The 23,515-nt window shown below is 40.9% G+C and overlaps 3 protein-coding genes across 3 annotated transcripts; 1 reads left to right on the top strand and 2 right to left on the bottom strand.

Moving 5' to 3' along the window:
- Positions 1-12: 12 nt before the first annotated feature.
- ppp2cab (protein phosphatase 2 catalytic subunit alpha b) lies at positions 13-10,004 on the bottom strand. Its single transcript, XM_056594068.1, has 7 exons — positions 9,650-10,004; positions 4,605-4,814; positions 3,435-3,608; positions 2,194-2,283; positions 1,718-1,879; positions 1,190-1,308; positions 13-880 (listed from the first exon to the last, which is right to left on the bottom strand). The coding sequence occupies exons 1-7, from the start codon at positions 9,749-9,751 to the stop codon at positions 808-810; spliced, it is 930 nt and encodes a 309-aa protein (XP_056450043.1). The 5' UTR covers positions 9,752-10,004; the 3' UTR covers positions 13-807.
- Positions 10,005-15,142: 5,138 nt separating this feature from the next.
- ube2b (ubiquitin-conjugating enzyme E2B (RAD6 homolog)) lies at positions 15,143-22,865 on the top strand. The gene is made up of 6 exons (XM_056594705.1): positions 15,143-15,409; positions 16,439-16,519; positions 17,709-17,734; positions 19,443-19,532; positions 20,669-20,757; positions 20,993-22,865. Exons 1-6 carry the CDS (start codon positions 15,366-15,368, stop codon positions 21,119-21,121), a joined length of 459 nt encoding a protein of 152 aa, XP_056450680.1. The 5' UTR covers positions 15,143-15,365; the 3' UTR covers positions 21,122-22,865.
- On the bottom strand, positions 22,206-23,515 carry cdkn2aipnl (CDKN2A interacting protein N-terminal like). The gene is made up of 3 exons (XM_056594706.1): positions 23,237-23,515; positions 22,758-22,860; positions 22,206-22,669 (listed from the first exon to the last, which is right to left on the bottom strand). Exons 1-3 carry the CDS (start codon positions 23,446-23,448, stop codon positions 22,661-22,663), a joined length of 324 nt encoding a protein of 107 aa, XP_056450681.1. The 5' UTR covers positions 23,449-23,515; the 3' UTR covers positions 22,206-22,660.

The raw sequence follows: 23,515 nt of genomic DNA, 5'->3' as shown, positions 1-23,515 counted from the left end.
CATGTTCTCCTTCAAATATGGGCTCAAAAAACACACTCGGGAGTACCTTTTATTTTTTTATTTGAATGGATTGGTTAATACAGACTCTTAAGTTAAGATGGAGTCAGTCAGTGGATGTGTAAGTACATTCCATCTCTTTCTGCAAAAAACAAAATACAAATACACCCCAGGCATGGTGAATACAAGAAGTTTTTTCTGGAATAAAAAGAAAGAAAAGAAAAAAAAACACAAAAATGTTTCATACCAACGAATAACTGTGAGAACTTTGGAGCCATACAGAAAAAATAAAGATTCAAATATTTTTTTCTTTACAAGCTATTTTGTCAGCATCTTCTGACCTGTGTTCCATTCGTTTTTCGATTTACAAAAGTGCAAATAAATCATGTTTTAAAAATCCCAAAATGAAAAGGCATCCGCATTGAGAATCCATTACCATGTGGGTTGAAACAGTCGTGTTCGCAGTAACGTTGCGTCGCGTTCGTCTCTGACGTGTGCATTCTGTTGTGACAGGGCTGGGGGGCTAAAATCATTCAAACAAATGATTTTAGTAGTGATTATGGCACACACCTTTTGGTCCATCCGTCGACACAAGACACTTTCATGTCAAGACAAATTAATCGATTGCTCAGAAAACTCTTGAGTATTCAACACTATGTAAAGTCCCCCCTCCCCCACAATAAATCTTTGTACCATTAGCTTACTGTCCGTCTTTCCTGGTAGCAGTTGAAAGTGTTTTTTTTTATATATATTTATATATTTCATCATGGCAATACTAGAGTGGACTATACAGGGGTCAAAGGTCAGAGTCTACAGGAAGTAGTCTGGAGTGCGCCGGGTGACGTGGGGCTCCCCCCGGCGAGGTGCAGGGTCAAACTGCAGGCTGCAGAGGGGGGGGGGGGGGGGGGGGAGAGAAACAAAAGAGAAACATCAGTTAATATAATTAAACTAGCTCTGAATTTATGCAGATGAGATGCTTTGTGAGAGGTAATTAGGTAAGTTGGGACAGGGCATCATGGCATCAAACCAGAACGCCCCAACAACACAATCATGACCAAATGTTATGACCTAAAACATTTGGGTTAAAGTATAAAACATGATACAATATTTGCCAGAAATATTAAAGAAAGGCATTTGGTGAAGATGACATTGCTTTCCTCTCTCCCTCCAGCCTTTGTTTGATTAAACTTACAAGGAATACTTGAGGGTGTCGTCCAGCTCCATAATAGCCGCCTGGTTGCCACATCGATAGCAGTAGTTGGGAGCACTGAATATCGTCACTACGTTCCTCTCATGGCACCAGTTGTAGCCCTGTTGTGAAGCAGACACATCAATGACTGGATATTTCAGGGATAATATGATATTCCACGTAATATCATCTTAAATATTTGTTCAACTAGGAAGTGAGAATGACTCATTATTCGTAGATTGTTTATAGAACACTTTTAATAGAGTGGTGCGAGTGTGGGTTACAGTTCCTCACTCGCAGTCAAAATATTTTCCATCTTCACTTTAAAAATAGCATCATCCCATATATCCCAGTAATATTTTTGTATCTGCCTTGGTATTACCAAGGGGAGGCCCAACATAGTGGACTGATACAATTGAGAAATGTTAGTATTTGAACATAAATCTATTTTACAATCCATTAGACACGGCCCCTGGTAGGTGAACACGAGGAGAGGAGACGGAGGGGGGGGGGGGGGGGGCTGGAACCCACCTCCATGACCAGTTGGTGGGCACGGGACACCAGCGTGAGGCGATTGGCGTGGTTGAAGGTCTCCGAGATGTCCTGTCCGAAGGTGTAGCCGGCGCCCCGGGGAGAGATGCCCCAGCCACCGCGGTCGTCAGGGTCCGACCACAGAAGGTCACACATGGGACCCTGGGGTGGGGCAAGAGAGCACGGGTTATTAGAATAGGGAACAAATCGTCCATTTTATAAATCTCTCACCTCAATTTGGAAATGGGAAATTCTACCGAATTAGAAATAGTAACTGGCCACAATAAATCTTTACAATTACTTGGGTATACAGTAGGAGTAGAGTATCTTTCTGTGATGAAAGTTTCCACACTAAATGATTACTTTTCTCAAAGTTTCACTTGAGATTGGTATGTCATATCCAACAGTCCCCATCACCTTTACTGAAGGGTTTAATTTGGTGAGGGATGGTTTGGCTGAAGGACCATTGATCTCACCTCGTGGGGAACCTCCTGTAGGCGATCCAGGGCTCGGATGTGATCCAGTGTGTCGATGGATGGCGACAGGCCCCCGTGGAGGCAGAAGATCTGGGAGGAGGAGGACGTAAAAACTCTAATATTAGTCATTAGCATGGAAATTCATTAATAAACATGAATCTGCACAGACTATATGGTTGTCCATCTTGATCATCAATGTCTTGCAGGGATTTCCCCTAAAGCCCTCTCACACGTGCAGTCCCTCCCTGCATTTTAATGGAACGTATCCCTGCTGAAGACCTAATATAATTTCCTGATCACTGCCAGTACAGCTGTGTTGTGACTTAAGGCAGTGCCAATGCTTGGAGAGGCACACAAATTGTTATGTCCATCTGGTGCGGTACGCCTTCTCATGGAGCGGGCGAACCAATCACAAGACTCTGTATTTGAAGGGGGTGGATGGCTTCAATAATGGTTGCATTACCGCCACCTGCTGGATGGTCCCTTGGCCCATCATTTACAGTATTGCTATAACATGTGTGAAAGGGCGCAAGATGGGAAATGTGCCAGAACAAAGCTGCATGTGTGGGGAAAATCCCTAGCAGTGCCTGAAAGGTTATCCCAGTAATTGACACTATAGAATTAAGGGTAAACACTATAACTAGGGGCGAAAGAACCTTGAGCCTGCCTTTCTGAATTCCTCTCTATTCATCCATGCCTATAAAAATAGAAATAGAAAAATAGAAAACAATCATGGTAACTAAATAACTAGCAAAATGTGTGAGACAAGACAGTTGACAGCCGGAACTTGGGAACAGCGAAGTCTAACCACCAGTTACACCAAATCGATGAACAGAATTACAATGCAATGGTATTATCCAATTTGACACTTATTCACTCTTTTATTCAAAGAAATAAAAACAGTGAGGGTCGGCTAAGCTCAGGAGGTAGAGCGGGTTGACTTGCAACCGGAAGGCTGCTAGTTCAATTCCGGCTCCTCCTGGCTGAGATTCTAGGTGTCCATGAGCAGGACACCTCACCCTAACTGCTCCCGACGAGCTGGCTGTCGCCTTGCATGGTTGACTCCGCCGTCGGTGTGTGAATGTTGGTATGAATGGTTTTAAGTCGCTTTAGACAATAGCGTCTGCTGAATGCCCTACAGCTAAATGAATAAATACAAATACACACAATTGTCAATCTTAAGTGCAGGCCCATCCTGGCTGGGCGAGGGTGAACGTGGGTGCAGCTCTCCCTCCTTTTACCTGAGAGTCCACCAGGGCGGTGAGCGGGAGGTAGTCAAACAGGTCGGTGAAGGACTTCCATACGTTCGCGTTGCCGTATTTGCGAAGGCACTCGTCGTAGAAGCCGTACACCTGCGTGATCTGTCTGCTCTCATGGTTCCCCCGGAGGATGGTGATGCGCTCTTGGTAGCGCACCTGAGATGATCATAGTGTTTATAAGTCAAAATGTAGATGAATGACACTGAATAGAACTGCGACCTCTTCCCTAAAATCCTTATTAGCCCTGCTATTTGCTCAGGGGGCCACAATAATTAAAACCAGCTGCCAAAGACAACATGCTAAAGTCTAGTCAAACCTCAGCTCACAACAGCTCTTCAGTTCTCTGCATCTCTCACATTCACATCCTATAATAAACCAGTTTTTTCTTTACGTCGTTTACTTTCCTATCCACTTTCACTTAGGCCTTTTGTCCACGCTGGCAAGTTCTGCCATAGCAGCCAAGCATGCAACTACTGCTGTGGGACAGGGTGTGACTGGCTGTTGCTTTGTACTCCTTTACACAGGGAAGCACGCTCCCCTTAGTAACTACAAGGAGGGCTTAATGGAACTCGACTGAGACATTATTTTAAAGATACAATATATAAGGTATACGGTACAATTGTATGTATGGGATTTATGCTGCTTGTAGCAAGCGGCATGTATTAAATAAACTTTATGAGGTAGTATTTTCTGTATCACTGGAAGTGGGAGTGTCTGTTACACATGACTTTGGTTTGTGTGAATTGTGTGTATTTGGTCTACATTGAGCCGACCATGAAGACAATATGTAGTCGGTGGAGGCCAGAGTGTTTCCTTACAGAGTAAAAGGGACACTACGTTACCACCAGGTGTCCTCGCAATGTTGAGGGGCCATTAGAACCAATACATTATGTTTGTGACATAACAAGTTTCCACTCCGATGTACGACACAGAGCTCATCTCGACCAGCTGATGCTGTCAGTCCGTCCGTCCGTTCCTTTGAGCTGGTCGGCAATCCCACATTATGATGTCACAAAGGGAATGATTTTGAAATGGCTATTCAGGATGAATAGGAGCACTTACAAAATGACTGGTTATTACAGAAACAGGCCAAAGATAGGATGACAATGTTTTTGCATGACGTCAATGACACACACAACCCCCACTACTCACTTTAAGTGCAACCAGTAAAGAGACGGTCTCTACAGAGTAGTATCCACGGTCTACGTAGTCCCCCATGAACAGGTAGTTTGTGTCGGGGGATTTGCCCCCGATCTTGAAGAGCTCCATCAGGTCGTGGAACTGGCCGTGGACGTCCCCGCACACCGTCACGGGACATCGCACCTCCTGGACGTTGGACTCCTTGGTCAGGATCTCCTTAGCCTGCAGACCAGAGGAAGAGGCATGTTGAGGGTGGGGCGTGGGCGTGGCTGGAGTTCGGGGATAAGGGAGAAGAATCCATCGCCTGATATCTATACGCAGGGTTTATTTATCACCAAATTTGGTTTTAATCACGATTAAGACAAAGGAAAGATAATACAAGCAGTTGATTTGTTTAGAAAATACTATGTGAATTCAATATACTGAACTAGGTATACATACAGATAATTATAACTATGTCCAAAAAACATCTGGTGAGTAAACATCATTGAACAAAAGGTGAATTTTCTGACAAAACCATTTACGCTTTCCAAACTTAAGGGACTGTACGAGAGATAGTATGAAGCTTATTTTATTCATTAATGTTAAACCTTATCTCAACGTTTAATTTAGTGAGGACGGAGCATATATTTACTGAAGCTGATAGTTTCCATTTCTATATGGACGTGTGGTTGATGATGTTTGACCAAGTGCCGAGCTTAAATTACCCTTACTTGTAGCAACAATATTATCAGTCATTCCCCGCCAGACCAGCTGGGTGGTTACATCATATTCGTTATAAGGCCAGCCACAATAGTCGATTGAAGTAACAACTGGTAAGGCATAACTCACAGGGTAAGTTAGTTAGAACTTCCTTCCACCAGGTAAAATAAATAAAAAAAACACAAACATACACACAGATGACAGTATCGTAGATGCGTAATTACATTTTAATAAAATTCCTTTCTACAATATTTGCATACCATTTTAACTTGTAGAACCAAGTGACAATGATGGAGAGTGAAGGCTAGGATGGGACCGTCAGTACAAACAGAGAGAGATAGACAGAGAGAGACATAGACAGACGGACAAAGCGACTCAGTGAAATAGACAGACTCAGAGAGAGAGACAGAGACAGAGACAGAGACAGAGACAGAGAGAGAGAGAGACAGAGAATAGTCTGTGTCCAGAATGCATTCCAACGAGAGAACTAAAAACACCACTCAGGGCTGCTGACCTATTTAAAACACAAAAACAACACAATACACATGCCGATGCCCCCATGCGGCAATAGGCCATTTAAGTACAGAGGCAGGCAGACAGACAGAATGCCCATGACTTTTATCTCTGATGTCACTAGGTCACTAAACTGAAGAGAATATCAGAGATTTGGGCCGTCATGAAATTGCTCAGCAGTTTTTTTTCTCCGGCCTTTTTGATGGAAATTTAAAAAATATAACATACTAAACAAATTTTCTGGATTCAGGAAATATCGAGATAAGTGGCGCTGACCAATCATTGGCCACACTGATTGGTATGTAGTACAATAGCCTATCAATAAACAGCCTTTGGCACAGAATTGAATTACCCAGTGCCAGACTGTGGTCCATATACCTGAAACATGAATATAACTGTGGCAAAACAAGGAAGGAGCCACAGAACCTGACATTGCCAGTCTATGGCTCAAACCGAACCCTGACTCCTGACTCATGGGCTGGGTTAATGTTAAAACACTAACACAAATCCACACCCATGACAGCATTGCTCATGCATATTGCAGTATGTTGCTGGTATATGACAAGTGACTAACCTAAACTATTCTTTATGACAGATGACATTGCAGTTTCCTTGATTTTGAGTTAATCAGCAACTCACATATGAGGTAATTTACAATGATACAGCGAGTCATCCTGGAAACATCGTTTTACAATTTAAAATCACCACAGGGAATGAATTCCGGGATAACCTAGAGAGACCGTTCATGGGAGATCGTGATAATCCAATGAAAGTCTCAGTTTCCTACCAGGAACAATAATCAACCAATCATTGCTCGCAACCTAAGAGTCAAATTTCAGTTGGGCTGTACAGGACCAGCAGCAGCAGGATAAAGAAAAGGATGACTTGAAGTATGACATAAGATGTGGGACCACCACTGACTAGCAGTAGCGGGAAAAAATACTTATTCACTCTGCCCAGTAAAGTGAGGTAGGTCTGTCCCCATTCAATTCACTTTACATGGACAAAGGTGCTTCAAATGATGACTCCTGCATTTCACACTTTCACTTTTGTTTGAACAGTGACGTCTTAACAGACACCCGCTTACTTATGCATAACGTTTGTGTTTTGATTGTTTCAGGTTATCAAAAATTGTGTTACAGCCAAATGGTTCTTAAAGTGGGAATCTGCTATTTGTGGATAACCTTTAAAAATAGCGTGTGAATATATAGTGTGATACAATATTATATCATAAGACCCCATGGAAATTAGTCTAAATTACCCAACTTTTCTGTGGACAATGGTGGCTGGTTAGTGTAAAATTGTTAACAAGAAAGTAGCATACTGGTTTTGGATTTTCAAAATATAATACGATTGATTAAAATAACTAAAACAAACAAATGTATGACTGCATCGCGTTGTAACAGTAGACGATGACAACAACATAACACACCCACCCTCATAACACACCCACCCTCATGGCCATGACATCATAGATAAAGCTAAAGGCCTTGGACTAAGACTTACTAACTATACATAATAAATCAATAAATATTTCATTTTTTATAAGTTTTATAAAGTAGATGCATGTTTGTTTGTTAAAAAGAGAACATAAAAAGATCTAAGACCCAAGTTCAATCCTGGCAACTTAAATCACAAGCAATACTCAAAAAGGAGCCGAGACGTGAACTCTTGGTATAGCGATCGCTTTCAGGCACCATGTAGAAATCCTGCATCTTATTAAGTCAAGCAATTAGTAAAAATGTGGATAAACTTCCCTTAGGTGGAGGGACAGCATCACTTCACGAGGACGCGTTGAATGCACCGATTGGCACGGTGGCTTTTTACACAGTATATCGAATTCTTCCATCACACCCCCGTAGATCTAAAAACCCCCCTGGCTCTATCCGACAGCACTGGCTGAGTCCCCTGCTACCTGCTAAACTAGCCTTCTCTAAAAAACACACTTACACATCAGATGACCATTGGGTCTGTCGGAATCAGTCTCGAGGGGGTGTTAAAAATGATGCCTCGCTTGCCAACTTCATATTGGAGTTCTTTAGAATATTCATATTATCCTTTATGCAGCCTCAAACAGCTTCAACATTCTCACATACATTCAGAAGGGATTAGATGGATTACTAGGTGGGCACAGGGGTAAATACTAGTGGATTTAGATATGCTGCAGTATCATGTTTGCCGTCTATGAGGATTTAAAGTTTTAAACTCACTATATGTTTTTTTCACATTTACTGCAAGACGATTTAAAGCCAACTCCAACATGCAATGCAATATCATTAAGTATCATGTTTTTTAGAAACCCATTCAGATTTAAAGTTGAACAGGTTAACACAGTGCGAAACAGAGAGATGGAGAGGGATCTAAGGGAAAGATTGGGGTCAGGCCGGATCAGACCAGAAAAAGTAAACATTCCCTGAACACTGCACTTTAAATGACTTGTAACTCTTTCAAGTAACAGCCAACTCAACGAACACAGGACGAATGGACATCATCTAAAAACAGTTAGATCTAAATTAAATCGTTTTTAAATTCAATGAACATAGTGTCATTTGAACACTGGCATGATTTCTTTCGATTTTCTGAGAATCAGACATACTGGATACTATTCATGCTAGAGATGGAAGCTGGGTTATGCAATACAGTATTCAGTAATATTTTTACAGAATTATCAACTAAAAAGAAAATGTGTCAACATCAAGTAGGCCTACATCTATATCGAATATGATGAAGTAGACGAAGAGGATGAGGATGATGTTGATAACGGCGAGCCTAACCACTTCATTTGCATTACCTTTGACCTGTTGAACAAGGCCTATGATGCTTCTGGAACTATCTAGTACCGAACGTAGTGTTACAAACGTTATACGATATTATTCTGCATTAAACAATACAACTCAGCATCAGATATTTGGAGCTCTGACTGGAGAGGCTGCTCTCAACATACCAGTGTTTATGAGCAGGGCAGTCAATTGTTGTGTGCCTTGACTTCCTCATTTACCTGCCATGCATCATCAGCCCTGCATGTGTATTAGATCCGAGATCATAGCAGTCAAATATAGGACATTATGAATCCCCGAAGACACAAAAGAGGAGATAAACGCTAAGAGTGTGTTTCATAGCATGGATGGCAGCCAAGGATATGAACAACACTATGGACAGTCCAGAGACATGGAGACTACAGACAGTCAAACGACATGGACACTAGGGACAGTCCAGAGATATGTAAGCTATGGACAGTCCACAGATATATACCCTATGGACAGTCCAGAGACATGGACACTTTAGACAGTCCAGAGACATGTAAGCTATGGACAGTCCAGAGACATGTAGCCTATTGACAGTCCAGAACATGGACACTATGGACAGTCCAGAGACATGTACACTATGGAAAGTCCAGAACCATGTACACTATGGACAGTCCAGCGACATGTACATTATGGACAGTCCAGGTACAGTATGGACACGGACAGTCCAGAGAGACAGTACATTATAGGCAGTCCAGGGACATGGACACTATGGACACTCGAGAGACATGTACACTATGGACACTCCAGAGACATGTACACTAGGGACAGTCAAGAGACATGGACACTACGGACAGTCCAGATACATGTGCACTATGGACAGTCCAGACTCATGGACACTATGGACAGTCCGGAGACATGTAAACTATGGACAGTCCCGAGACATGTTAACTATGGACAGTCCAGAGACATGTAAACTATGGACAGTCCAGAGACATGTACACTCTGGACGCCATTTTAAGAAGATCTGGAAGGTGGCGCGGCGAGAAGAAAATAATGCATTGAAACTTTCATGTAACATCGTTCATATTTCCTCACCTTCTCGCAAAGTGTTTTCACTTGGTTCTCCGACAACTGCTTGCAGTCGTTGAGCTGCTCGATCCAGACATCGATCTCTTTCGTGAACGCCTTTTCGTCCATTTCTGTGGTGTTCAGTCTTCCGTCTGATCAGCGGCCCGCTTTCTCCTAAAGACAGTGGTTCAACAACACGGGGTTTCGGTATCCGAAACGCACTAAACGCATCGACCGGGATCCAAACTGGTGCTCTTCAATTTCCCAGAACACCGAGTGGGCAGATAGGATTAGGGGGTGATAAAAACTTGCTGGAGGGGCCGCGGACTACACCAAAAGAACAGACGTCATCCGATTGACCCGCCCGCATGCCATCCATCAGACGCAAAATAACACCGGCTAGGAGGGCTGCTGGGCTGTGATTGGTTCCCTGGGTGGCTCTGTGACGTCTAATTGGCTCGTTCATGAATAGCCGAAGAAAATGACAACAATCACAGCAGAGAATTCCATTTCGTTTTCAACGAACGATGTTTATTTAGAGCCACTAACCACTCATGATCAAACAAAATGTGAATGAGATAAAGAAATATATGCCTAATTAATGGACTGGTGGTATCAAGGATTCATGATAATAAATACAGACAGGTATCCACAGAGCTTTAAGTCCAGATACATGTATTTTTCTGAATAATAATAATAATAATTGATCAGTTTTTTATAGCGCTTTTCTAAGTACTCAAAGACGCTTGAACAGACATTTCATTATACCGGAGGCACTGACAATAGTCATCGAAGTCTCCATTTTTACAATATATAATCACAATATTGACAAGTTCTTCAATATTTTATATTAAGTAAAGCTGTAGGCAATAGTGTGTGGTCAGGGCAACCCTTAACGTAAGTTCTGGGTCCTGTGGACTCTTTTCTACAAGAAAAGAGTTGTGTGCACCAATTGGTAAATCATTGTGACTGGCTCTAACTTTAGAGCAATAAAAATGACATTTCTGCTAATGCCACAGAGTAAAGAAAATGTGTTTGTGTGTGTGTGCTACTTCACATTTCCTCATTGTGATCACATCACATCAAAATATTCGCATTTTATTATTATTTGAATGCTGAATACTGATACTGATATCGCCCATATATGTTTGATTAAAGGCATAGATTCTGGACTGTTGATATCTACCATCTAGGTCGACATATATGTCGAATATTAAAGCCTTATCTTCGCTCTTAACTGTAATATGAAACAATGGATTCGATAAAGGATTCACGTGCGTGAATAAAATAAGCATTCCCTATCATCGGACAAATATAAGCAGTATTTTTATCATTGAGAAGTATATTTGGTATGATGTAATAACTTACATCAAGACCTTGAAGAACAATGCCCTGGGCCATGTCAGGCACTCAAATCTGCTAGCAGCAGGGCAGAGCAAGTGGCGTCCCCCTGTGGCTCAGCGCTTCATTAGGGCTTTAGTGAGCGCTCATTTAGGGTTTGAGTTAGCTTCGAATCAGTCCCTTTTCACCCACCCTCCAATTAACGGAATCTATTTTGACCTTGTCTGTCTCAACGGGCCGTCGCAGAGGCCTATGACATTCTCCTGCAGGGCCAGAGAGGTATCACATGAGAGCCCCATGTTAATCCGCAATGGACAGATGGAGAGAGCACATGTTTGAGATTGGTCGCAAGCAATTGAGGAAAAAATAGCCAAACTTCCATGTAACTACCGGTATCAGAGGTCTGCCATTGTTGTTGGTATGTCCACACGGACAGAGATAAAAGTAGCTGGGTAGTGTGACTGCTGCTGTGTGCTTTGGTGAGGTCATAGGGATGTTGGCAGGAATGGGGACATTGTACTCACCCACATGCTATGAAAAACAAAACGGCGTCTTGATTCACACATAGTTTTTGTTTACCAGGCTTACATACCATTACATCAGAGGCACATTGTCGATTCATGAGACCCCTCCAACCCCTCTGTCTCCACCCATCCAATAACCTTGAGTAAACACTGGGTGGTCGCACGGAAAGAAAGAGAGGGGGGGAGAGAGAGAGAGAGAGAGAGAGAGAGAGAGAGAGAGAGAGAGAGAGAGAGAGAGAGAGAGAGAGAGAGAGAGAGAGAGAGAGAGAGAGAGAGAGAGAGACAGACAGACAGACAGACAGACAGACAGACAGACAGACAGACAGACAGACAGACGGACAGACACACAAACAAGCCTGAATAGAGTAAAAAAGGCAAACTAGAAGGTCAAATGCCTCTCCACCTCGTAAGAGTCAGATCACCATGACGACAGTGTGTTTACCTTTTTACGATTTGAACAAGATTCATACCACAGGGCACCATCTGCTGTCAATTTAATGAAATTACAAATTCACTTAATTTACAGTTTCATCTCAAATATCCACCCCCATGGTTTTATACATTTATCTTAGGGTTTAAATTATCCCCCCACTTTATCCCGACCACCATATTTGAAGATTTCGGCTGAAATATTAATGACCATGATTTTTTAATTTTGGATTGATTAAGTTCCATTCAAGTCGATGCTTTGTAAGCCAAATGAGACATGTGAGGTTAATGTGGTGTAAATTGAACTATCTGTATTAGTTAATGTCTGTATTCCTGACCTACTGTGCCCAATATTTTTATGAATCTGTTATTTCATTTTATTATTTTATTATTGCCACAATAGAACAGTACATAGAGGTTCTTCCATTCATAAATGATTATATCATTGCCCATCAATCAAGAATAACAACAATGTTATGATAATGAATAATCTTTTCTCTACATTTTTTACAAATATTGACTTCCTATTTTATATTTTTACTCAGGGAAAAGGGCTGAATGTTGCTGGTAAATAGAAAAAAATAACTGAATAATACGTACGATTCTATGGGCTTTGTTGGCCAAAGGTTTGTCACTTTGAAGGTGGGGTGTAGGCAGTTATTAGTAACACAGATGAGGGCACTAGGAAGAAGGAAGAACAATTTTACTAGATTGTACTTAATTGTATGGAAAAGAAAAGTATATATTAATAATTCTATCTTTTCAACAAGATCTAACTAACCAACTCTACAACAAATTAACATATAACAGAATAGTCTCTACAATACTGCAGATACAAAGTAATTCAGCCAATGCATCATTTCATTCTTAATATCAGGCGGATTAGGGCATGCCCAGTACTAGTAGTGTTTTAATTTATTTCTGCCCTTAATTAAGGGAATACCATGCACATCTTGGAGCTGCTATATGCAAGGACTGGCATACTAATAGGAAACCTACATTTTGCATTATTGTTATAGCATTTATTTATTTTGATCACCCATATACCACAAAGTGAGTCCTGTGATGTGTTATAATATTATAAGTACAAGGAGAATGTGGATGTGTGGATTTTAATAATATTGCTCATGCCATCTCTTACACTACTGAATACCGTTTCCTGCTCATAGTTAACTTTGTTTTTGAAAGCTGAAATATTTGAATTCACATCATATGACATTGAAGTTCACCTTTTGCATCACTTCACTAAGGCACCGCCCTACTATTTAAACATATAATTTGAACAGCGTCAGTTGGCAGTGACGGTCATTTGAAATGTCATGGCCCCCTGTTGTAGCTCTAAAGCCACATATAGCATCTGGTTACCATGGATATTAATCTTTCAGCACATTAGCAACTAGATGCATGTGACATAAAAAAGGAGAAGGAAGGGTTTGTTAGGACAGGGAGGTCAACATTACTAGTGAACAGACCTGAAGACATTATACTGAATAGTTCCATATATATTCAGTCTCTTGTTCATCTAAATGGGCATCAAGCACACCTGGTCAGGTGAAATTAACTCACTATCTTTGAGTTTGAGCAGATGAAAGTATTAAAAATGAGTTAATACATTTTTTTATTATTTTTTTATTTATGTATTGTTTATTGATGAATGGAACCGTCATCATGCAAAGAATCATCACACAAACCTGTGTCTCTTTTTTCATATCCTTCTCAATCTCCCGTCCCATGCGTCATCGCCATGTCAACAGATTGAATGAAGTGATTAGCTGCATGAAACCCAATCCCTTATGGCACACTCAGTCCCCTGACCAGTAGAACAACACATGAAGTGAAGGTTCTCACACATCACAAACAGAACCATTACCAAAACATCTATTCATAAACCTAGTCTCTGGCTCCCTTTGTGCAGGCTTATTTGTGTCCGGGACAAAGCCCTGCAATCTCACTCTGGCCTACATATTCACAATAGCAAAATGTGACATTGACATTGTGGTCTATTGATGCATGTTGTGCAGCCCTGCGTGTAATGTCCATACGCCTACAGTGGGTCTAAGGTACACAGCTATGTCGTGGAGACCACAGAGTGGCACCCTTGCATGTTTGCTAGGCCGTCTTTTCTTTTTCTGTCAATGTTCAAAGTACACAGTCAAGAACATTAAAGGCACCCAGTGCAACTTTATGTAAACATTCAATGAAAAATAAACATTCAATTTCTAGTCTTTTTTACACGTAGTAAGTTTCAATAACTCCATACCATTACATATCGACATTCAAGGAGCAAAGATGAGACGTCGTTGTGTGGTGAGAACTGATAGAAAATCGTAAACAACAACAATCGCCGGTGGGGAGAAGCCATTTTTCCATTGACTGGAAGCCTGCTTTATTTATTGTAGGTTACAAAAAATAAAGAAAATGGCGGCATTGTTGTTGTTATCGATTTTGTATCAGTTCTCACCACACAACGACGTCTCATCTTTGCTGCTTAAATGTCGGTATGTAATGGTATGGAGTTATTGAAACTTACTACGTGTAAAAAAGACTAGAAATTGAATGTTTATTTTTAAGCCTCGAAAGTTGCACTGGGTGCCTTTAATGCATACACAGAATTCAACTCATAAAATATAATCAAGACATTTGATTTTATTGATTTATTTAAACCCTGGTAGGAAAAAGCTTATGATATATATATTAAATCTATCATCTTGTAACTCTGAAAAGATATGGTAAAATATGATCAATGTGACATCAAGATGATTCACAATTATCCTGTCATGAGCTGGAATATCTTCCGTTGTCTTTCCAATTCCTGGTCATAATTACTTATTAATTAAACAAGAATTGTGCATAATCGGCTCAATTTGGATTGCATCACTAACAACTGTTTAGATGTTGTTGGAGCTCATACCATATGCCATTAAGCGGCCGCCAAAATTTGCCGCCAACACTTTAGCTATTGGCTCATACAGACTAATTTATATGATGTGCGGGAATAACCTAGTATACTCAATGATACAACCCACCTCCCTCTCTCTACTCTATTGGATTCAATCAATCTAAAACACATAAGTTCATTATTCAGCTTCACCAAGCCAGGAAGTGATGCCTTCATGGACCCCATCTCATCTGTTCTGAGGGGCCACATGAGGAGATGGATGTAGTTCCTTGAGGGGCCATATGAGGAGAGGGATGTAGTTCCTTGAGGGGCCATATGAGGAGAGGGCTGTAGTTCTTTGAGGAGCCATATGAGGAGATGACCGTAGTTCTGTCTGCAGGTCCCAGTCGCCTACGCGCTTCTTCGAAAGTGTGCGCGCATGACGTCACGACAGCAGCACGCCAACCAGTTGTTTTGAGAGAAGAAAGGGGTGTCAGTTGAAGAAGATCCACTTTCAGTTTATATTTCTAACGATTTTCTGGTCGATATTTAGTTCATTTTGGCTTCAACCATGTCCACCCCGGCTAGAAGACGGCTTATGCGGGATTTTAAGAGGTAACGTAACGTTTAAGGACCATCTCTTGTGGTGTGTTTGGCTCCGGTTAGCCAGAGAGCTAGCATCTTAAGCTCGCCTAGCATAGCGCTAAACGATGGTGCATTGACAATGTGTGGGCCAGATCCTGGGAAAGAGGCTGTTTTTTTTTCAGATTAGCAACTTTGAGGTTTGTCCCTTCATTGCTTACGATGAAAACATAGATTTAAATTGACGATGAATATACTGTTGTGGTAAATACAAGACGTGTCCGGCTAGTTGGTAGACATGACTTCATGTAGTCTTGTTAGTATAGTACAGTATAGTATAGTATCGCAGTTGAACCAAGTCAATCTACAATTATAGCAAGCTGTTAACTCTGTCAAGGGCTGCTGTGTGTGTGTGTGTGTGTGTGTGTGTGTGTGTGTGTGTGTGTGTGTGTGTGTGTGTGTGTGTGTGTGTGTGTGTGTGTGTGTGTGTGTGTGTGTGGACCTCTGCCAATTGAACAGTGCCCAGGTATCTTACTGACCATATGGGTTGGACAAAGATAGCAATGGTAATCTGTAAACAGTAACATCAGAGGAAAACATGATAGTGAAATGTTCATGGAAGTCTTTTTACCAAATACATTAGCTGATGGAGCTATCGACCCACACAGATGAAGTTTAAGACCCCACAATCTTATGTACATGATAAAATCTTTCCCATGCCATGCTATCTGATGTCTGGAGCATATTTTTTACTTTTGGGATTTGGATTCCCAAAGAAAACCCAATAAATTGATATAGTAACTTTGATTTAAATGGATTAGAAGTTACAATGTTCTTGGTGTTTGATGGTTACCTAGCCTGGCCTATAACACACAGAGACATAGCTTAATAGAAAACACAACACATTAGCAAGAGTAAGGCATTGTGAGACAGTGATTTATTTGGGATTAAAGGTGCCCTCCCTAGCCCTCTCATGTCATGCTAGGCTGTTGGTTGGTACGATGTTGGAGTTTGTATTAATGTCCAGTTTCTCCCTTTCCTACTGCCACCGCCCTACACCAGACTTCAAGAAGACCCTCCTACGGGAGTAAGCGGGGCGCCTTCAGAGAACAACATCATGCTATGGAACGCGGTTATTTTCGGGTGAGTCCGTTTCCTGATCTCTCTTTGTTCCTATAACATTCGAGCAGGACGGAGCCCATGAAGCAGGGATGGGAGATCAGTCTTTTTTGAAAAGCTAGAAATAAAGACGCCTCTCTGTTCAGTTTCAGCAAAAGTTCGAAAGATCCAATCAGAATTATATGTATATACTTTTTCTTAATGAAAAAGAAAGCACTTTAATCGTTTCCATTTATTGGTAAAATGCTTTTAATGTTTAAAAATAAACTAAACTATAATATTCATATCATAAAAAAATGTGATCCTTGGCAGCATCATCACAACAGGTTATTAATTAACGAAAATAGAGTGTGTGAATGTGTGGGCACCCACGGCCACAATGAGTAAATATCAAATAGCAATTATCACATTTATGAAGGCTGTCATTTAAGTTTTGTCATTTTTGCTGTACGTGCTGTTTTGGGGCTGGGCTAACCAATGCTGGGCTTGAGGCTGGTAGGGGCCACAAGGATAAATAATAAGGGAGGAAGGTATGATCTATCCTCAATTCCAGTCTGCATCTGTATCTGTGAGTCCGTAGAAACAAAGAATAGAGGAGAGCAGGAGGTAGATAAACCCAGCAGGGGACTGAGTGCACACAGACGTGTCAATCTAGCTTACGATGGCTCTCAGTTTGACAATTATTAATCATATTGATTGACTCTTTCGTCTCGAAAGACTGTAGAGCTAAACCAAACCAGAACGGCTCCAGACAGATCTAATCATGTAAAATAACAAAAACAAATGACCCTCTCTGCCGTTATCAGAGGCTCATTCATCAGGTGAAGAGCCAGTACGGGAAGTGGGTTTGTGTCCGTCTGAAAGGACCGCATCAGTAAAACGTACTGCTGTTCTGTTCTTCAAAATGTTAGCGTTGGTCTGTTCTTCAAACTGTTAGTGTTGGTCTGTTCTTCAAACTGTTAGTGTTGTTCTGTTTTTTTTTACTATTAGTTCTGTTCTTTTAACTATTAGTGTTGTTCTGTTATTATAACTGTATTGTTCTCTTCTTCTGTTAGTTTTATTCTGTTCTGCAACTGTTACTGCTCTGTTCTTCATATGGGTCGATGCCTAAGTGCACGCCACAGGGATCTAATTTGCTGATTATCTCTCTCTTTTCCTCCCTTGTCTCCCTCTCTCTCTCTCTCGCTCTTTTATATCCGGCCCTCCTTTGTAGGCCTGTGGCGACACCATTTGAAGACGGTAAGTTTAGCATTTTTATTTAAGAATTTGAAGTGGGTGACTCCATGTCACATGGTCCGTGCTGGTTACTATCAAGTTAACTGCTCTGGGTGTCAGTAATCACTTAAATGGCCGTCATGTTGTTAAAGGGTGATATTATGCAACCAGGTGTGGTTATAAGCCACATCATACTTCTAGGTGGACAATCCAACTTGTAATACTTGCATTACTAAAACTAAAAGACAGGCAAGGCAGATTTTCAAACAGCTTGTAATGGCTAATCACACTCACACCTGGTGGCATAATATCACCCCTTTAATTCAGGGAAAAGGCAGACTATAACATTTTCACGCACAATGAATGTATGAATGACATGAATATATGAAGGACTACACTAACTAATAAGGATAAATTAACCATGATGCTTTCCAAAGTCCAACTAGAGGGGAAGCTACAGGACATGGATAACTCAAGACATCTAAGGCAGTCCCAAAAACGATTGAACTTCAAGGTTTATTGGATTTGACAATATGTTTTATTTAAAAGGTGTATGCTTATAATCACTGTCTGGGAAAGCATAAGGACATTAATAATCTGAATTTGGAATTTTAAGGGAATATGAAAGCACTCTATACAAATATAGGCATCCCCTTTGGTGTGTACTGGACCGGCATCTGTACGCTGGCAATTACCAGCCATTGACAGACTAGAATTTCAATTGGCCGGTAAATATCAATCTTGATGGCCAACTCGGCTGGTATATTTTTATTAAATGTGTTAAATGACATAGCACAACATTACAATACAAAAACAACCAAAGGTTTTTTATGATCATACATCGTTACTTACTGAGTGTCATACCTGCTACTGCTTTTCTGCAACACACTCGCAACAATCAGAAAAAGCCTTTTACAATAGACGCTTATTTTTTGGCATTTTTCCCACGTCAATGAAATAATTCGTTTTTATGAAAAAGTTAAATTTTGATCGCACTAAGGTCGATTTTTCTGTTTAACATCCCAATCCGGTGTCTTTGTAGTCCCCGATAGCCACCATGATCACTGTACTTGTCGTAGCCACAGTAACCTGAGCTGTCGAGGCAGACCGTGGTAAGATGAGCTTGAATCTCCAATGCAATACTTTTGTTTCAACACAATGCGTTGGGCCTTGTTTCTTTTAACGTGTATTTTTGCACACGTATCATTACACTTGCGGCGGCACTTGTATGACATATGGCCGTTCAATATTACATTTGGCTGTCAAATAAAAAATGGTTTCAGCCAAGTTGGCCGGCCAAAAACCTGGCAACCCTGGTGCTAGAGTCCGTGGAGCTGGAGCTGCTGAGTGCCGAGTCAGGCCTCCACACTGTTTTCTACATTAGTCATCCGCTGCCTCTGATTGGTCTGCAGTGCTGGCACCTTCCACAATGGCCCGGCTCTATATGCAGCTGCAAAGAACCACACAAACTCAATTCATGTCCATATTGCAGCTGTTCTGGTCCATCTTTTACCCACTGAGCAAACTGAAGGAACTCCTATTTGTTGTTGAACAGTTTATAACACCTCACGACTCCCCTTTTCCCCTAACGTGTGTGTGTGTGTGTGTGTGTGTGTGTGTGTGTGTGTGTGTGTGTGTGTGTGTGTGTGTGTGTGTGTGTGTGTGTGTGTGTGTGTGTGTGTGTGTGTGTGTGTGTGTGTGTGTGTGTGTGTGTCTGAGTGTCTGACTATAGGAACGTTTAAACTGGTGATAGAGTTCTCAGAAGAGTACCCTAACAAGCCCCCGACGGTGCGGTTTGTCTCCAGAATGTTCCACCCAAATGGTACACACACACACACACACACACACACACACACACACACACACACACACACACACACACACACACACACACACACACACACACACACACACACACAACCCTCTGGGGTGCTCTTATTTGCTCTGCTTATGAGGGGGCCAAAAACAGAGTGCGAGGCCCTATCCTGATTGTAGATGTTTTTATTATCCCACAAGAACACCTACCCCGTAGGGCTGGGCGATGTAAACATTTTAAAACAAAAAAAAAAGATCTGTGAGTGACTATCACTTCAAACTCCTTTGGCAGGGAGGCAACAATCTCAAAGGTTTTTAGAGGTTTATTTCTGCTGTTGGGTAAATCCATATCAGAACTGGTTTTATTGTATTTTACCTTTTTTTAACTTTCTTTTTGTAAAAAAAATAATAATATCGATTTATGTCTAATGCGTATCGTCGTATTCGACGTTAGTTTTATCGCGATTAATAATCGTAATCTAATTATTGCCCAGCCCTAATACCCGGCCATAACTCTTCAAGCTTATGACGGGCGGCATGTGGCTCAGCTCGTAGAGCGGGTTTACTTGTAACCGGAAGGTTGCTATTTCGATCTAGGGCTGTAAAGGTACACTGACGTCACGGTTTGGATCATACCTCGGTTCAGACATCATGGTTAGGTACAATGAAGGGAAAAGAAAAAACAAAAATGCAGAAGGCAGTCTCTCCCCTGAGCTAGCTGCAACAGCCTGAACTGTGTAATCTGAGATGTAAACAAGTACCCCACATCACCTCCAGACTGCATCCGTAACTTGTAAACAAAATAAGACAATCAGTTATAAAACTGAAAATTGAGCACTTTGAGTGGCCACTGGTTAGAAAAGTGTCAAATTAATGCAGTTAATTTACCATTCATCATTTATGACACCTTATACGATGGTAGAAGCTAGTTAAAGATGTCCAAATACTTAAATGTACAGTGATTGGTGGAATGGTGGTGATATAGCATTGTTTCAAAATGCCAACTTTGAACAAGCCTGTCTCCTCACCACTTTACCCAATACTCAAGAACCTATGACTTCCGTCTGAATAGTTTTTTCGCCATTTGATCCCGGGGACCTTTTGGTAGAGTGATGTTAACGTGCCCCTTGTGATGCTTTCCAGTTTACGCAGATGGAAGTATATGTCTAGACATCCTGCAGAATCGCTGGAGCCCCACCTATGATGTGTCATCTATACTCACCTCTATTCAGGTTGGTAGACCTACAATTGTGTCTTGTAATTAAAATAATTTACATAAGTGTTTGTCTGTTGCACAGTGGTGGCACACACTATTTCCACATGCATGCTCGCATGAAACAAACCCTCAATGGAATTCAAAAGAAACCAACAATTGCTGATTTCAACTAAATGTGCTTAATTCAAGGCAAAATAAGAGCGGTAGAGATAACTCGTAAAGGGAATTGTCTAATCCATATTTCCTCCCAGTCATTGCTGGATGAACCCAACCCAAACAGCCCAGCCAACAGCCAGGCCGCCCAGCTGTACCAGGAGAACAAGAGGGAGTATGAGAAGAGGGTGTCTGCCATCGTGGAGCAGAGCTGGGTGGACATTTAAAACACCAGAGGCTTGCAGATATCCCCCTTTCCTCTCGCTTCTTCTCTTTCACTCTGCATCGATGCTTCAGCTACTCCTGTGCTCCCATGTTTCATTTTGCCTCATTGGAATAAAGAAAATGGCAAATTAAAATGACTCTAAGGCCTGTGGTAAAAAACAAGCCGGGATCCAGAAATCTACCAAAACTCATTGGGACACTTTGCTCAGCTACACTTTTAAGGAACAATGTGTGTGTGTGTGTGTGTGTTTGGGAAAGGGGGGAATTTATTTTATATTTTTATTGCATGATGTGAAATAAGTTATTGCTAACAGAATTTGTAATATATCTCGTTGGGTTGGTTTGATACTGTTAGGCTTTAGATGTTTCTTAATTTTTGAGCATTTATTTTTAATTTTAGAATGCAAAATAATCAAACGTGACTGTACTTTCTAGGAGGTTGGTTGTCCGATGAACTGAGGGACTGGTCCACTCTTAACGTATAGTTATAAAGACAGTGTTCTTAGTCTCAAATAAATACAATAACTATATTTTACTTAAAATTGGCATTACACCTGTTAATGACTCGATGCATCTTCGCTCATTTATCAAGTTTGTTAAACACCATTTCATTTAGCTTTCTTCATCTCCGGATAAGCTTTTTGAAATTGAAGTTGGTCAGGCCGCGATCCTATTTGAATATCAAATTGTTCCCCCTTTGGATTAATAAGTGGTGAAATGTAGGAGCAAGATCTAGATTTGCAGACAATTACAGAAAAGCTTGACCTTTTCTAAAAGCTGGATAGTGTGGCTAGTGATATTTCATCTGAAAAGATAAATGGATATGCTATAAAAGGTGGAGGATTTCCTTATGGAAACTTTAAATGTATACTTATGACAATATGCTGTATAAACATAATAAAATCTCATTTTTCAGACTTTGAGTTGAATGGCTTGCTTCAAACCGACGGCTTGATTTGTTGCCTGTTCGGTGTATCCCAAAAGTTAATTACATAAGAGTGATCTTTAGGAAAACTAGAAATTGTTTCTGGCATCTGATCAATTCAAATCACATGTTGTCTTTTGGTTGTTCGCTACCCAATATAAAAGACTGACAGCTGTTCCAGTGGTTAAATTTGATTATTGGTTACATTCTTGACCAGAAAAGCTTGATACAAATGTATTTTAAACAAAAGTTCTTGCTGTCAAGAAACTAAGGTTTTCTGCATTGGTATCAAAATAATTGAGAAAAATCATGGAAATCATTTATTTACTAGCCGACAGGGATCAACATCAATGCTAGAAGGCAATACCAAAGGACAGTAACGTAGAGAAAACAATGCTATACAAAGCATGGTAATCACCTTCTGAACAATATTTCATGAATAAAAACGTTTTAAAATACATGTTTGTAGAGCCGACAACAATTTAAAACAATGTCAAATCTGAGGAGGAACCACACATATTAGGTTATCTTGGGGATAACTGATTAAAACCGTAATCATTGTCCAATTACTCTTCATTCTTGTCATCGATACCAGACGACTCTTCATCCATTCCGGTCATCGACCCTGCAGCATTAAACGGAAATGCTAGTCATTACATTTATGTTCAAAACATGTTGTGCATTGTGGGGAATATGGATGTCTTCACACGTACCACTTTCTTCATAATTTCTTCTCTTGTTTTGAATACCGGGGCATCCTCCACTACGATGCCGTCAGCCATCTCTTTTACTTTGTCCAGAAGTTCGGTGTTATATCTACAATTTCAAAGCATACCAATAAATCGGATGGAAAAGAAACTCAAAGAACATGCGGTTATTTACATTAATCCCTGAGGGAAATAACATCACACACAATGGATACACAAATCTATGATTAAGGTTTCATTGGAATACAGATTTTAAAATGCCACGATTAAAAGGCTATCATTTGGCTGCATGCATACATACATATAGGCGATTTTATTCAAAAGATAAGACTTTTGATTGTCTTATTTTTGATGCAGCTTAAATAGTGGCACCATGTATGTGTGCATACATTTCAGCCGGGCATGCATACATACAATACATACATAGAATACATACATACATAGTATGCATACATGCAAGCATGTTCATTTGTTTGTTGACATACCGACAGCCCATGAACACGTTGTTGGCCCACACCATCGACAGAGCCAGCAGCTGGTCAATCTGCGCCTCTTCAAACTCGTTTATATTTCGAAGGACGAACTCCCGCCTAGCGTCCCACTGCTTATTGGTTTCTGAAATACCACGATGGTTTTCAACCTGGTCGGCTAAAGCTCTATTTTGCTGAATAAACTCCTGAACATCGGTGGCTGCCATTTTTGCTTCAGCTGCTTTGTTGGTGAGCGAAGGAAATCCCACTTCCTACTCTAAGAAGGCGTACCGG

The sequence above is a fragment of the Gadus chalcogrammus genome, chromosome 7, assembly GCF_026213295.1.
Source record: "Gadus chalcogrammus isolate NIFS_2021 chromosome 7, NIFS_Gcha_1.0, whole genome shotgun sequence".
Lineage (NCBI taxonomy): Eukaryota > Metazoa > Chordata > Actinopteri > Gadiformes > Gadidae > Gadus > Gadus chalcogrammus.
The sequence above is the reverse complement of the archived record's forward strand: the minus strand, read 5'-3'. Positions and strand labels throughout refer to the sequence as shown.